The following is a 13019-nucleotide window of genomic DNA, read 5'->3' as shown; positions in this document are numbered from 1 at the left end:
AGATGAAAGTGCAAGCAAAAAAACATTAACATTCAATTAAAATGACTTTGCCATCAAACGGATCTCTTAGTCAGGAACTCCCAACTTCTAAGTGATTTGTTCAGATCAAACCAACAAACAAAGAGAGAAATAGAGATCGTTTTAGTTGCAAGGCTCAGGAGCAATGCCTAGGCGGGAATTGGGGATGTCAAACAAGATCCTTAGATTCTGCTGTTGGAGATTAGCGATCACGTTTAAAACAGCGTTTGCGTTCTGCGGTATTCCCGCCATGGATAGACACGCCAGCGTTCCTGCGCTGCTGTGGATAAGACTATTCTCCATCGGCAGCTTCAGGTCGAGTGACGTCATGTGCAGCGTTATCTTTGGCGCCACATTCTCGTTATCCGCCGCGAAACACGTGTCAAACGATCCCAATGTCGAGAATGACCCGTTCACCTAGCGTTATATCATTGATAACATGTAACAAGATTAAATTATTAACGCAATCTTCCCATTTTCTTGATATTTTATTACTTCGTAGCTAGCTAATTGGTGATATTAACGGAATTAATTATTACCTGCTTCCTGAACTCGTCTCTAATGGCTTCGTAAACGGGTTGAGCAAAACGGGTGATGACAGTACCGGAATCGATGATCGTTCCGGCGCCGGAAACAGAGTCGAACGTCAAGAACTTTTGGTCAACGGGGACCTGGACGGAACCTACACTCACTCCGGTGAGATTGACATAGTAAAGTGAAGGACGGCGAGGGTTACGGAGGAGTGGGGTGTATCTGATGGATCTTGGTTGACCCAAGAGACCCAGTTTCAACGACCCGGAGAAGTAGAAGGACCTGAAGCTAGGGAGGCAGTATGAGAACACTCCTGAGTACAGCGTCGCCGTTTGTGACACCAGCGACATGGGCCCACGTCCCAGGCCCATTAGTCCTTGCGGAGGTAGAGAATTTCCCGAGGCAGAGTTGATGCAGCCGAAGGCGAAATTTGGGATGACGTCAGGGGATAAAGTTAGGGTGTCTTGGACGAGATTGGCGGAGAAGGATGAATCTCCGCCGTATGATTGGTTGAAGGAGCAGACTGACGGTTGTGGCGAGGAGGAAGGGCACGTGAGGCCATGTGCTTGAGTGCATTGTGCGGTGGAGCAAGAGACTGTTGAGTAAGTGGAGGAAGAGTTCGGGTTGAAGGCAGCTGAGGCGGCGGAACAGCCGGAGCAGCCGGAGCAAGGGAGCCAAACGGCGTCGTTGCTTGTGTCTAGCACCATGAACATGAGCTGTGGGGGAGTGCCGAGTCTGGCTCGGACGACGTAGTTTCCAGTGTGGAGCTGGTTACCGGAGGCGATAGGGGCGGAGGTTGGCTTTGGTTTACCGGCGACGAGGCTGGAGAGGTATGTGAGGCGGTGGGAGTCGGAGGAGGCCATGTGAAGGACGTTGTCTATCACGGAGGAGGAGGGGTGAGTGGGTGCGAAAGGTGAGCATTTGGCGTTAATGGGGATGATTGAGAGGTCGTCCGAGCCGTCCGGAGCTGCCGTTGAACATGGGTCACGGGTGGCGGTGGTGAATACGAACGGTACGAGAAGAGTAAAGAAGAAGAAGCAGTGGAGAGCAAAGGAAGCCATGGTCTTAGGATAACGTGATTGTGTGTTGATATATTTAGATAACATTCTTCGAGTGTGTAATGCTTTCGTCTTTATATATATGGCCAAAGAGATATTTGAAAGTGCGAAAATGTCCCTCGCTCGTTTGATATATGATTGGTGGGATCCGGTCCGTTCTATCTGGCACCAGCACAACTTGATCATCATCACATGCATGTGTGCAAAGATAAATGGTAAAATGTGTTTCTTTGGTAATTTTGGTCGAAATCCCTGTCTGATTTGGCTCTCTAATGTGGTGTGTCATGTTCGGTGGATCCAAGCAATCGATACATCTCTTACCTTTGTTGCCAATATCTCATGAAACATTGAAACTTACCAAAATTACAACAGTTATCGTTGAGACTACCTTATTCCTTTTTTTTTGAAACACATAAACTTGTTGATCATATACAGTTTCTTGATGAATACAGTTCATACTTTAATGCAAAGTTTTTGAGGGTTGAAAAAGAAGAGAGAAGTCACGAGGAGACATGGAGTGTGTTGGGAAGTAGTAGCCAGTGTATCAGTCAAGGGACCAAAGGCATATCGCATGTGAAGTGAAGTGTGATTTGGATAGTGATGATAAAAACAAAACAAAACTAACCAAATAATTGTGCTGCCAAAATCTGGACAAACTATAACAGACTGTTATTTGGTTTCTTCTTTCTCTTTTTATTCGGTTGGGACAAGTGAAGTATACATTTCACACCTATACATCGGTGTAATATGTGTAATGTTTCCAATGATTCTCAAATTATTACTTTTGTAGGGTCTTCATGTTAACTTTAAGACATATTTAGCACAAAGCAAAAACATAAAATCTTGGTGCTCTAACGAAAGTGAACAATCTTTGGTTTTATAAGTCCGTGACTCGTGAGCCTTATCGTGTTGACAGTGACAAACCAATCTTTCGTCATTTACCCTCATTGTTCGTTCACGAGACCTCTTAATTTTTTTATTATTATTATTATTATTTTTTGATCAAAGACCTCTTAAATTTTTTTTTTACCCTCAAAATAGTCATAATCATTCTTTTTATCTTTTGTCCATCCAATATAATACTACTAGCATCTACATCTACATCCGATTATATCTTCTAGTAGCAATTTGCTAAATGACCCTTGTATAATTCAGTGATCATTTTCCGATATTATGACCAAAAAACTTGTAATATCTTTAATCGTTGAAACAAAGTTTACTTAACGCCCAAAACAGTTTGAACACCCCACAAGGCGGCAAATCAATCAGGGATGATGGTCAACGTTCAGGAATATCTTACGAGCTAGCCTATATTGACAACCAGTTAGCTCTGTAAATGTCCTTCACACTGATTTGATGTAACAACAATATTCAATCATCAACTATAAAAAAATAAAACGATGAATATGAATACAACACATATACTGAGCCAAACAATGTTTATGTTGCTCTTATTAACTTACATCCACACCAATGCTTTAGGAAGTAAGCTGCGGGATTCGTAACTTTGCTTCCATTCCATAGCTTCACAAAATAAAAAAGATGGTTTTGATATCCCTTTGCACGTGTACATGTCTCCTGAGAAATGGAGATGATTTGATACTCGGTTACATACAAAGGCTACAAGTTGTACCAAAAGAGAGAAGACGGCTATAGACGAACTTTGACATTGACAATATCTAGATATAGTTATAAAGGCAAAACTATTTTGACATGCCCTCAAGATTATTGGTTTGGTTTGGAAATGAACAATAGGTCATGAACAATTGATGACCACTAACAAACCTTTATGAGGGTGAACACCGGATAAAGTATCTCACTTGATTTGCTAGAAGCTAAACTTGTTTACCTGTTTATGCTGAAGAATCCTCCTTTGGTTTAATTATCACAACAGGACAATGCGCGTGGTTGGTGCAGTAGTTGCTTACACTTCCCAGAAACATTCTGTTTTAAGAAGAAAAAACAGGATTCAATACTGGCTTTTGCTCGCTACATAAGGTTCACTCGCTAAAGAACGCACAGTAATATGGTATAAACATTTTCAAAGGGAAAGAGATTCCTGGATGCAGTTTTATGCTAGATGATGAGAGCAATGTCCCCTCAAAAATATAGGCTAACTGCATATATCTCTTGTAACCATGGCAGAAAAGTACGAAGATTAACATTTATTCAGTTTACTTAAGAGTTTTTCTGATTGTAGATCATCCATGTTGCAAGAGATAGACTATGTATCCCTCCAACCAAATAACAAGTAAAAAAAGCAACTTAAGTTATGTCTAGTGTACTAGGATTTGTCTAAGCCTCACTTAGACCAATCTGGTTGTTATTAGGCCAAAAAGCTTCCATTTGTAACAGCGGCTTATAGGAAACGGGATCAGATTCTTGTTCATTCATATACAGAGAAAGGTGCTAATGAGAATGAGAACCAATAGTCAGAAGTCAGCAAGGGAAAACTAATTTAGCATATGAAGCAAAGATTATACACCTTCAATTTGATGTAAAGCTAAAGTGGAAGAAGAGATATATATATATATATATACCTCTTAATGCGGCCATAAGCCCGGGAACCCATGACAAGTAGATCAGCATGCAAATCCTCTACAGCTTCACAGATCTTATACTTGGCATCCCCAATAACCACTTGGGTTTTCACATTTACCTGAAATCATTATAACTTGCTCATGAATCACCATCATCAAACCAATACGGATCACACATAAGTAATTGCTCCATAGATTATAACACTATCCGGAGACACACATAGATTCTAATCCATTAGAATTCAAGAAACTAGCTACTGGATCTGGACTATGAGGTTGATATTCCCATTAAATTTGAACAGGGGGAAACAACACTACTCACTGATTTCTCAGCACAAACTTGATGAGCGTGTTGGAGGATAGTATCGGTGATCCGCTTCTGGTGTTGCTCAATTGCAGCGGTGAAAGCAGGAACCTCAAGACCACCTTCATCGCATAACTCCAGAGTCAATTCAATTTCAATATATGATCAATGGTATAACATAACAAGATTACTACTAACGAGACTCAACTGGGACCGCCGAAAGGGATAGTTCCGGGACTGACGCCGGCGGCGACAGATGGCGAAGGCTGGACATGGAGCACGACGAATGATGAATCGGGAGAAGACGATGAGAGCTTGAGGTTGTCCAGAGCCCACCTCAGAGCTTCCATACTCACCTCGCTTCCATCTACCGCAACAACAACGCAAGTCAAGCTTCCTGAAACATCCATGACTTCTTCAATCTATCGATCTCTCTTCTCTGTGCTAAGTTTTGTGATTTTCAACTCTTTGGAAAGTTCACGAGGACGATGGCTTTCACGTCTCTTCACTGCTGATTTTAAAATTCGTGGCAAACAAAAAGGGTATATTTGTCAGTTTATAGCTAAAATTATGTAATGAAAATATTAAAATCATTTAAGTGCTAATATAAATAGAGATAAAGTTGCATCCGCGCGTGGGTTTCAAACGCGCTAGCATTTGTTGTTGACTTGTATTTTCGTTTTGGCGTCTCTCTCTTCTCTCTCACTCGACCCCCCGATTTCTGATCGCCGATCTCCGGCTTGGATTCTCCGTGTACCGTCGAGGCTTGTCCTCAGATTTCTGTGTTGATGAAGAAAACCATGGAAGTGTTCGATTTCAATGAAGATGACGAACTCGCTGAATCTGCAGCTGGAAAGCTGTTTGAAAAATTCACAAACCCTAGTCCTTGCAATTCTCCGCTTCTGCAACGCCAACGCATCCGGAGCTGTAAGTTATTTCTCTCATTCTTCCTTTTAAACTTCAAATGGCGATACCAATATATAATCTGGGATTGAGATATTGTAAACGGAGGTAAGTTTAGATAACATGATAATTCTTTAATCTATTTTAGTTTTCTGGACTCTTAGTGTATAGTTGCTTTGTTTCTGGAGTATGCAAGAAATAATGATACGAATGCTGCTGTGATTCTACAATTTTTGGGAGGCACTATAATACTCCCCAGATTCAAATCGTTTTGTATTATTTATGTATACTTATGGACATAATTCATTGTTGCCAGTCTGCAATGAGAAACGTGTTCAGAAACAAGAACCTGAAGGCCCAAGTTGTGCAGAGCCTGCTACTGTTGTTGACGATGAAGATGCTCCGACTTTAATAACAGAAGCTGAGGAGTCCAGAACTAGTCTCACGTTTCGTTTGGAAACCAGTGAGCATATAAAAGAAACAGATGCAGAGTACGTTAATCATGGTTTGATGTTTGGTTTGAATACTGAAGACCTTGCCAAAGAAACAAATGTTGATCACGATAATAATGGAATGATGTTTGGTTTGGATACCGACGACGAGATGAAGGACTCAGATGATGATCATGAATTGGTAAGTTTCTCTTGCCAGCCAGGCAAAAACAGTTACTATGCTGAAACTTCATCATATAGTCAGCGCCAACTAAACTCATCCTTTTCAGATTCTTCTTCCAGTGTATGTACATCTGCCATTTATTGCTTGCGTATTTCATGTCTGCTAAAGCCTTGCAGTTTTAATCGCTTCACATTTGCAGCAGGAGCAAAATGATATGATGTCAGCTATTAATGAAAGCTTCAGCGATCAATCTGCGTTGAGTGAAACTTCTGATTCAGAAGGTGATGAAGGTACATGCTACAGATTTTCATTATATTTCCTTGGTGATATACTTGGATGACCACCTATGTCTGACGGGGTATTGATATCAATGTTATTTGCGCTGAAAGATTGGATGGCTGAAAATTTCTTCAGTGATGTGGAAAAGGTAATGTGTTTTTAGTTTCTTAACCAATGTTAACGTAAGAGTTATAATTTGTAGACTGATGCCTTCCACATATCAGATTGACATAAGCACAGCTGTTGTAATGACTTCGGAGTATGTTATACTTAAGGATATGCACTGTGCTGCATCTCTGGTGATCTTTTCATGCAATGGCATAAAAATCAAGAGTTACCTCGCAAATAATGAAGAAGGGCCATTTTCTTGTGAATTTGGAGTTGAAGACATAGTTAGTATTCAATACAATTGGTACCAAAATGTGAGTTATTCATATATATTTCGTGCTTTTAATTTTGAAGGATACTTTATGGACACATTTTCTATCAGTTTTACAGTTTTTACTGGTCTTAGGTTGGATTGATCATTCTCAGAATTCGAATTCTACTGAAGGATGAAAAATGCCATGAAGATATGCAACACACCACAGGTACTCTTGGATATTGTATTTCAGCCATTCAGGCTATCATATAATTTTACCTGCGATCTTGTTATAATACTACCATTACATGATAGTGTTTAGTTATCTTAGGTACGTGAAACTGTTGCTGGTGAATTTTCGGGTGTTATATATTGTGGATCTTACTTTGAAAAAACTTGATAGCACAAAAAAATGAGTGTGTGTCATTAAAGGTTTATTTACTGTGTCAAACTGTAGGAAAATTCTAACATGTCACTATAACTTTTTCTCCAAATCATTGTATTTTCCAATGCATATACTCTGGTTGTTTTATTTCTGTTTATTCTTAATGAGTCTGTAGACTTTAACAGCGAATATGGTTTATCTGCAAAGAGTTTGGACAGGTATACAATTAAGAAAAGAATACAAATATATTACTACTATTTCATGCTTTCATTTGATTTTGATTTAACTTCGTCGAAATATTGCTAAATAAAAGTAGAATATAAAGTGAACTGATAATCTAATGAGATTTATTTAGTAATTTTTTTACGTGCAGTTTGTTAAATCGACCCATAATAGTTATTTCACCTGTTTGACGGCTGCATTCTAATTTGCATGGGAGGAGCCGTTTTCCTGTATGTTAGTGTTTAATGATGGCTAAGAGTTATAAGAGGAGTTGTTTTGATCGAATTTTCATTTTTGCAAAAGCCGAACAGTCTGGGTTATTAAGCCTCTCCTTTTCAACATAATGGTTCCCCCCTTCTAACTTTTTGTATCGCTTCATGTGGTTTCCAGACATTGAGGAGTTAAAGATTGCGGTGAAAGAACACAATTGGCCTGAGAAGCAACAAAAGATAAACTTGCTGCATGTGAAATACCCGGCTTTGTGGAATCCTGACTTCGAGTAAGCTTCTAATATTATGGAGTGCTAATTAAAAATTACATTTTCTCTGCCCAGATTAGTGTATTTGCATACTCTGCTAATGAGAAATATTACTTGTTGGATATCTGATATCTAGGAAATTGTGAACTACACTTATGAGTATGAGTTATTTGCTTTAAACTCTATGAGAACCTAAACTTAATTAGGAAATTTGACTTAAAGCCTTTGAAGCTTAAAATAGACAACACCTTAAGTGAAAAGCGAACTGCATATAAAAGGAATTACTATAGACTTCCTGAGGGGAAACTGGACCAAATCTTCAGAAATCTGATGCTGGGTTCGTATTTAGTTTTTGTTACTTTGTAGGCGCTTTTGTGAGTTATTCTTCCAAATTCTCTCATAACTGTTTCTTTATTGTAGGGTTGACGTGGAAGTATCAGGGGATAACTTGAATCAACAGAAGCGTTATTTTCCAAGGTAAAACTGCTCTATAAGAGCTGTTTTTTATGTCTGTGGATTTAAATGTTAACTTCTGTTCTACTTTTAGGCTACATTATTCCAAAGTATATCATTACCTATACGTTATGGCTCTCTGAAGTATATAACTGAACATGTGCATGTTCTGGAATGATTGCAGTTCATTCATGTTTTGGGTCACGTTTTCTATGGTGATGCAAATTCTTACCAAAAACTTGTCAACCATTAGGTGATGGTATTTCATACTGAATTGCTAGCTTTATGTTGTCTTTTCAGCTTTGATGAACCGTTTGAGGATGTTGTCTATCCAAAGGGAGACCCAGATGCTGTTTCCATTTGCAAAAGAGATGTTGAGCTCTTGCAGCCAGAGACATTTGTGAATGACACGATCATTGACTTTTATATTAAGTAAGTTCTAAAATTTAATTCCTCTGATGCAATGCTTACACGTTGCAATACTCTGGCATGTTTTGTTGTGAACTATTTTTTTGTTTGCTGTTTAGTTATCTGTCATTTTGTTTATGGTCTTATAATTCACAATTTTAGTAACACAGTGCTTGCAGTCATACTGAAAACTTCTTGTGATGCAACCTTATTCAACCTTTTTTGTGTGTTCTTCTATTATTTACAGTTATCTAAAGAATCAGATTCAAGCGGAGGAAAAACATAGATTCCATTTCTTTAACAGCTTTTTCTTTCGGAAACTTGCTGATCTTGACAAAGATCCTTCAAGTATAGCTGATGGAAAGGCTGCCTTTCTCCGTGTTCGTAAGTGGACAAGGAAGGTGGACATGTTTGGCAAGGACTACATTTTTGTACCGGTGAACTTCAAGTGAGAACTTTATGGTAGTTCTCTTTATGTTATATTTATATGAGTTCAAATTCTGACATTGTCTAAATCCTAACGACAGTCTTCACTGGAGTTTAATAGTTATATGTCACCCTGGTGAAGTGGCTAATTGTACAGGTAATGCAACATCTCACTTTGTTTTTCACTTTGTCATGATCATCCAGCTGCTGATTATTATGTTGTATGTGCAGATCTCGACTTGGATGACTCCAAAAAGGTACCATGTATATTACATATGGATTCTATAAAAGGGAGCCATGCAGGGCTTAAAAATCTAGTCCAAAGGTATGTTAGCTTTCTTGTACCCCTGTTTGGTTTAGTCATCTAATCTCTGTCCCTTCCTATTTTAATAGCATTGCATATACTTCATCTATTGGATTGAGCAAAGATGTTCGAGTTTTCAGCTGAGTAAAGCAATTTGCTGATAACAGCATTTTTCTGATTCTAGTTACTTGTGCGAGGAATGGAAGGAGAGGAATAAAGAGACACCAGATGATATTTCTTCTAGATTCATGAATTTGCGGTTCGTCTCACTTGAGGTGCCGCCTCTAACCTTAAAATACTTTGGCTGATTCCAGGAACGTTCTTAATACCTTAATGTTGTAAGGCGAATGAGAGAACCCTTTAAACCTTATTCGAATTGAGGTTTAGGGTTATGTTATATGTTAAATTTTTCAGGGGTAGAAAATTAGAAATTAAAATCCTAAACCCCAATCCCTAATCCCTAAACCACAAACCCTAAGCCTAACCCTACTCCCAACCCCTAAACCCTAAACCCCAATCTCTAAGCCCTAAGCCCTAAGCCCCAAACTCTAAACCCTAAACCCCAAACTCTAAACCCTGAACCTCAAATCCGAGACCCTTTTTTAAGTTCAATAATTTTCCTGCTAAATAGTAAATACTTTTTGCAGTTGTTAATGATAGTTTATGTGATGGCAAGTGTTCGTTCTTTCTATTTCAGTTGCCACAGCAGGAAAACTCATTTGACTGTGGCCTCTTTCTGCTGCACTATCTGGAGCTATTTCTTGCTGAAGCTCCCCTTAATTTTAGTCCTTTCAAGATATATAATGCTTCCAACTTTGTAAGTCTATTCTAATTGCTACTTTAATAAGCTTGCCAAACTAAATCCTTCTCACCCGCAATCGTTTCATAGATGCTTGGTAGAATAGTTGCTCTCTTGCTGTCGGGTTGGTTTCTCCAGTTGTGTTATCTGCTTAGTGTAGACGTTGTCTCTTTACAGACCAATCAAAATACAGTCTTCTGCTTACTTCCTGGTTTCATGAGTTAGTTTGAAAGAAGTTGAAGTGCTATATACTCTAAGAGCTGCTGGGTATCTGTATTCTGTAGCAGTCCCTTTATGTGCTGATCATGCTTTTTCTCTGGTTTTCTCAGCTTTACCTGAACTGGTTTCCTCCAGCCGAGGCTTCGTTGAAGCGTACTCTGATTCAGAAGTTAATTTTTGAACTCCTTGAAAACCGGTCACGGGAAGTTAGTAATGAACAGGACCAGTCTTGTGAAAGTCCAGTTACCGTCAATAACAATACCGGCATGGAGGTTCTCTCTGAGAGATGCAGCCCCTTGATAGACTCTAATGGGAATATTGGACAGCTGCAAGACGATCAAGGAATAGAAATGACTTTGCTTGAAAGATCTTCCATGAGGAACACGCAAGCTGCTAATGATTCGGGTATGGTACTAAGAGATTTATTCGATTCAGGAGCCACCAACACAGGATCGTTACTTGTACAACTACAACAACCGTTCGAGGAACCATCTTCATTTTATGATCTTAGCAACAACTCATTGGCAAGAGAGGTACTAATAGCTCTGCAAGCTAATGATCAGATTTCCTTATATTTGAAACGTTAATTTTGATTTTATTATTTGTGCTCTCTTTTGGGCAGCAAGTGGATATGGAAACTGGTGAGCAGTTTATGTGTTTGAACGCTGGGGAGGGAAACTTTCAACGCATCACTGAAAGTACCTCTCCGAGAACATCTAATTCATTCTCTTCATGGAACCTTGGTATTCCCCTGGTGCAAAAGGAAGATGAGACCGATTTGTTATCTGATACTTCAAAAAGCACTTCCAATGATGCAGAAGATGTTGATACCATGGATGACAACCCAGTGGAAAATATTAATGAGGAAGAAACGGGCGAGAGTCCTCCAAGAGAGACCGTCTCTTTATTATCTGCAACCATGAGCTCTACCACTGACCATAACACTCAGAATGAAGAGCACGTTGAGCTTGAGGTTCCATCGAGTCAAGTTGACAGAGACGAGGAAAAGCCATTGGAGCATGATCTTGAAATGGGGGACAAGACGAGTAAAGATGTTGGAGATGATTGTGATGAGCAGGAGGAAGATGAGAAGCGAGCTGCAAAACGGCCAAGGCTATCATCTTCCACATTTGAAGTTGATGAGATCGAGAAGACTTAGAGATTGTGATATGTATAACCGGTCTTGTGTTGGTTCATGGATGGTTAGACTAGATTATTTATATGAAACGTTTAGGAAGTGTTTATAAAACATTGTAGAAGATATTAAAAAGAAAAAGGAAAGAAAATGTCTTTTTGTGGTTGATGAACATGAAACATGTAAAATTTCGATGCCTTAACTTAGGGTTGATGAATATAGAGTTTTTTTTTTTTTTTCTCATAAGAAATTTTATTGATATCATACAACATACAAACTTAGCCCCAATAACCAGGGATACATCAGCCCGATAACATGATTCGGGATAAGGAAACAAACTTAAGCCTACGATTATGGAATATCTAGATTTCTTACAACCTTCACTTACAGTTGCTTTCCAAAGACTTGAAAAATATAATCGCCAAGAAACTATCAATTTCATATCTGATTCTCAAGTCTTCTTGTCTTCACTTGATAATAAAGAGACTTCGGCAATGAACACTTTTGCTTCCTGAATTGGCATAACGGAACCTCGACTGAGGCGAACTGAAACCGTTTTAAAAAGCCATGGCCGGTTTTGTCGAACGAAACGACATCGGTTGTGAGGAAACAAATAACTATCCAGATATCGATCAATCTGGTTAAAAGTTCTATTGGAAGAGACTACGAGAGGGAGCCGCCCAAACGGCAACACCAAAGCCAAACACACAACTTGTGAACGGCGGTGGATCGAACCGAAACAGAGCCAAGGAAAGCATTATGAAGGATGGAAGAAGAAACATGTTAAACCATAATCCAGCAAAACCACAAACACATCCAAGTTTTAATTATTAGCGCCAATAAGTAGGCGACGGCAAGTCCGGCACACACCGGTAACATAAGCTAGAAGATCGAGACGGCAAAACACGCCGGAAAATTCCGGACAAACAAAAACCAGAATCATTCGAAATCAATTCTTCAAACGAAAGAATCGATAGTCCGAAGATCTGGAGACTAAAGCCGAATCGATGTTGGAGCTATGAGAGCCTCCAAACACCGATCGGAAACAAAAACAGCAAGAACTTTGATTGACCTGCTTTGAGAGAGAAAGAGAGCTTTCTTCTTCGGAAGGAAAAAGAAAAAGAGAGTCGACAATTTTGAAATATAGAGTTCTTTTTGTGTTTTTTTTTTTTTTTTTTTTTTTTTAATAATTTATTTATTTATCTGAGGTTCTTCTGAGTAATTTTTATAGTCAAATGCGTCTTGTCCCTGGCTGCTTTCCCATGTTTGAAAATTAAACGATAAGAAGTAGCTCGTAAGTAATAAGATTTAGTTAGAAGCTTGTCATCAATAGATATACAGAGTATCAAGCTTTCTATATGTATATTTATCAAACACAAAATATGAATTCTCAATTTTTTTGGTTCAAATCAGTTTCATCCTGTTATGGTTACTTACGGGGATTGGTGAACTGACGGATTCTATAACAGTAATGCAATGTAACAATTGGCCTTTTATTTTTTTGTCGGTTACAAACCAGTTGAACTACCAATTGTCTTATATAGTCATTTACAGTAGAATAATTAACCATTTTAAATAACA

The 13019-nt window shown here is 38.9% G+C and overlaps 3 protein-coding genes across 7 annotated transcripts; 1 reads left to right on the top strand and 2 right to left on the bottom strand.

The window, feature by feature from the left end:
• Positions 1 to 9: 9 nt before the first annotated feature.
• Positions 10 to 1702, bottom strand: LOC17898577 (aspartyl protease AED3). The gene is made up of 2 exons (XM_006307202.2): positions 558 to 1702; positions 10 to 435 (listed from the first exon to the last, which is right to left on the bottom strand). The coding sequence occupies exons 1-2, from the start codon at positions 1653 to 1655 to the stop codon at positions 142 to 144; spliced, it is 1392 nt and encodes a 463-aa protein (XP_006307264.2). The 5' UTR covers positions 1656 to 1702; the 3' UTR covers positions 10 to 141.
• A 1139-nt stretch (positions 1703 to 2841) lies between these two features.
• Positions 2842 to 4949, bottom strand: LOC17899857 (universal stress protein A-like protein). Of its 2 annotated transcripts, none has more exons than XM_023788916.1 (5): positions 4660 to 4949; positions 4470 to 4573; positions 4148 to 4266; positions 3457 to 3551; positions 2842 to 3131 (listed from the first exon to the last, which is right to left on the bottom strand). In XM_023788916.1, exons 1-4 carry the CDS (start codon positions 4859 to 4861, stop codon positions 3461 to 3463), a joined length of 516 nt encoding a protein of 171 aa, XP_023644684.1. In that variant the 5' UTR covers positions 4862 to 4949; the 3' UTR covers positions 2842 to 3131; positions 3457 to 3460. The 2 variants fall into 2 exon arrangements, with proteins under 2 accessions (XP_023644684.1, XP_006305720.1); XM_006305658.2 differs by having other exon boundaries at positions 2842 to 3185; positions 4660 to 4948.
• A 100-nt stretch (positions 4950 to 5049) lies between these two features.
• Positions 5050 to 11674, top strand: LOC17899571 (probable ubiquitin-like-specific protease 2B). Of its 4 annotated transcripts, none has more exons than XM_023788915.1 (16): positions 5050 to 5378; positions 5671 to 5987; positions 6172 to 6259; positions 6359 to 6396; positions 6473 to 6670; positions 6763 to 6838; positions 7607 to 7715; positions 8115 to 8171; positions 8448 to 8579; positions 8803 to 9003; positions 9083 to 9138; positions 9213 to 9306; positions 9470 to 9560; positions 9983 to 10102; positions 10414 to 10836; positions 10926 to 11674. In XM_023788915.1, the coding sequence occupies exons 1-16, from the start codon at positions 5240 to 5242 to the stop codon at positions 11460 to 11462; spliced, it is 2676 nt and encodes an 891-aa protein (XP_023644683.1). In that variant the 5' UTR covers positions 5050 to 5239; the 3' UTR covers positions 11463 to 11674. The 4 variants fall into 4 exon arrangements, with proteins under 4 accessions (XP_023644683.1, XP_023644682.1, XP_023644681.1 ...); XM_023788914.1 differs by having other exon boundaries at positions 6169 to 6259; XM_023788913.1 differs by having other exon boundaries at positions 5671 to 6089.
• The last annotated feature ends 1345 nt before the right edge of the window (positions 11675 to 13019 follow it).

This window comes from Capsella rubella, unplaced genomic scaffold (genome assembly GCF_000375325.1).
Source record: "Capsella rubella cultivar Monte Gargano unplaced genomic scaffold, Caprub1_0 scaffold_1, whole genome shotgun sequence".
Classification (NCBI taxonomy): Eukaryota; Viridiplantae; Streptophyta; class Magnoliopsida; order Brassicales; family Brassicaceae; genus Capsella; species Capsella rubella.
This window is presented reverse-complemented; position numbering and strand designations above follow the sequence as displayed.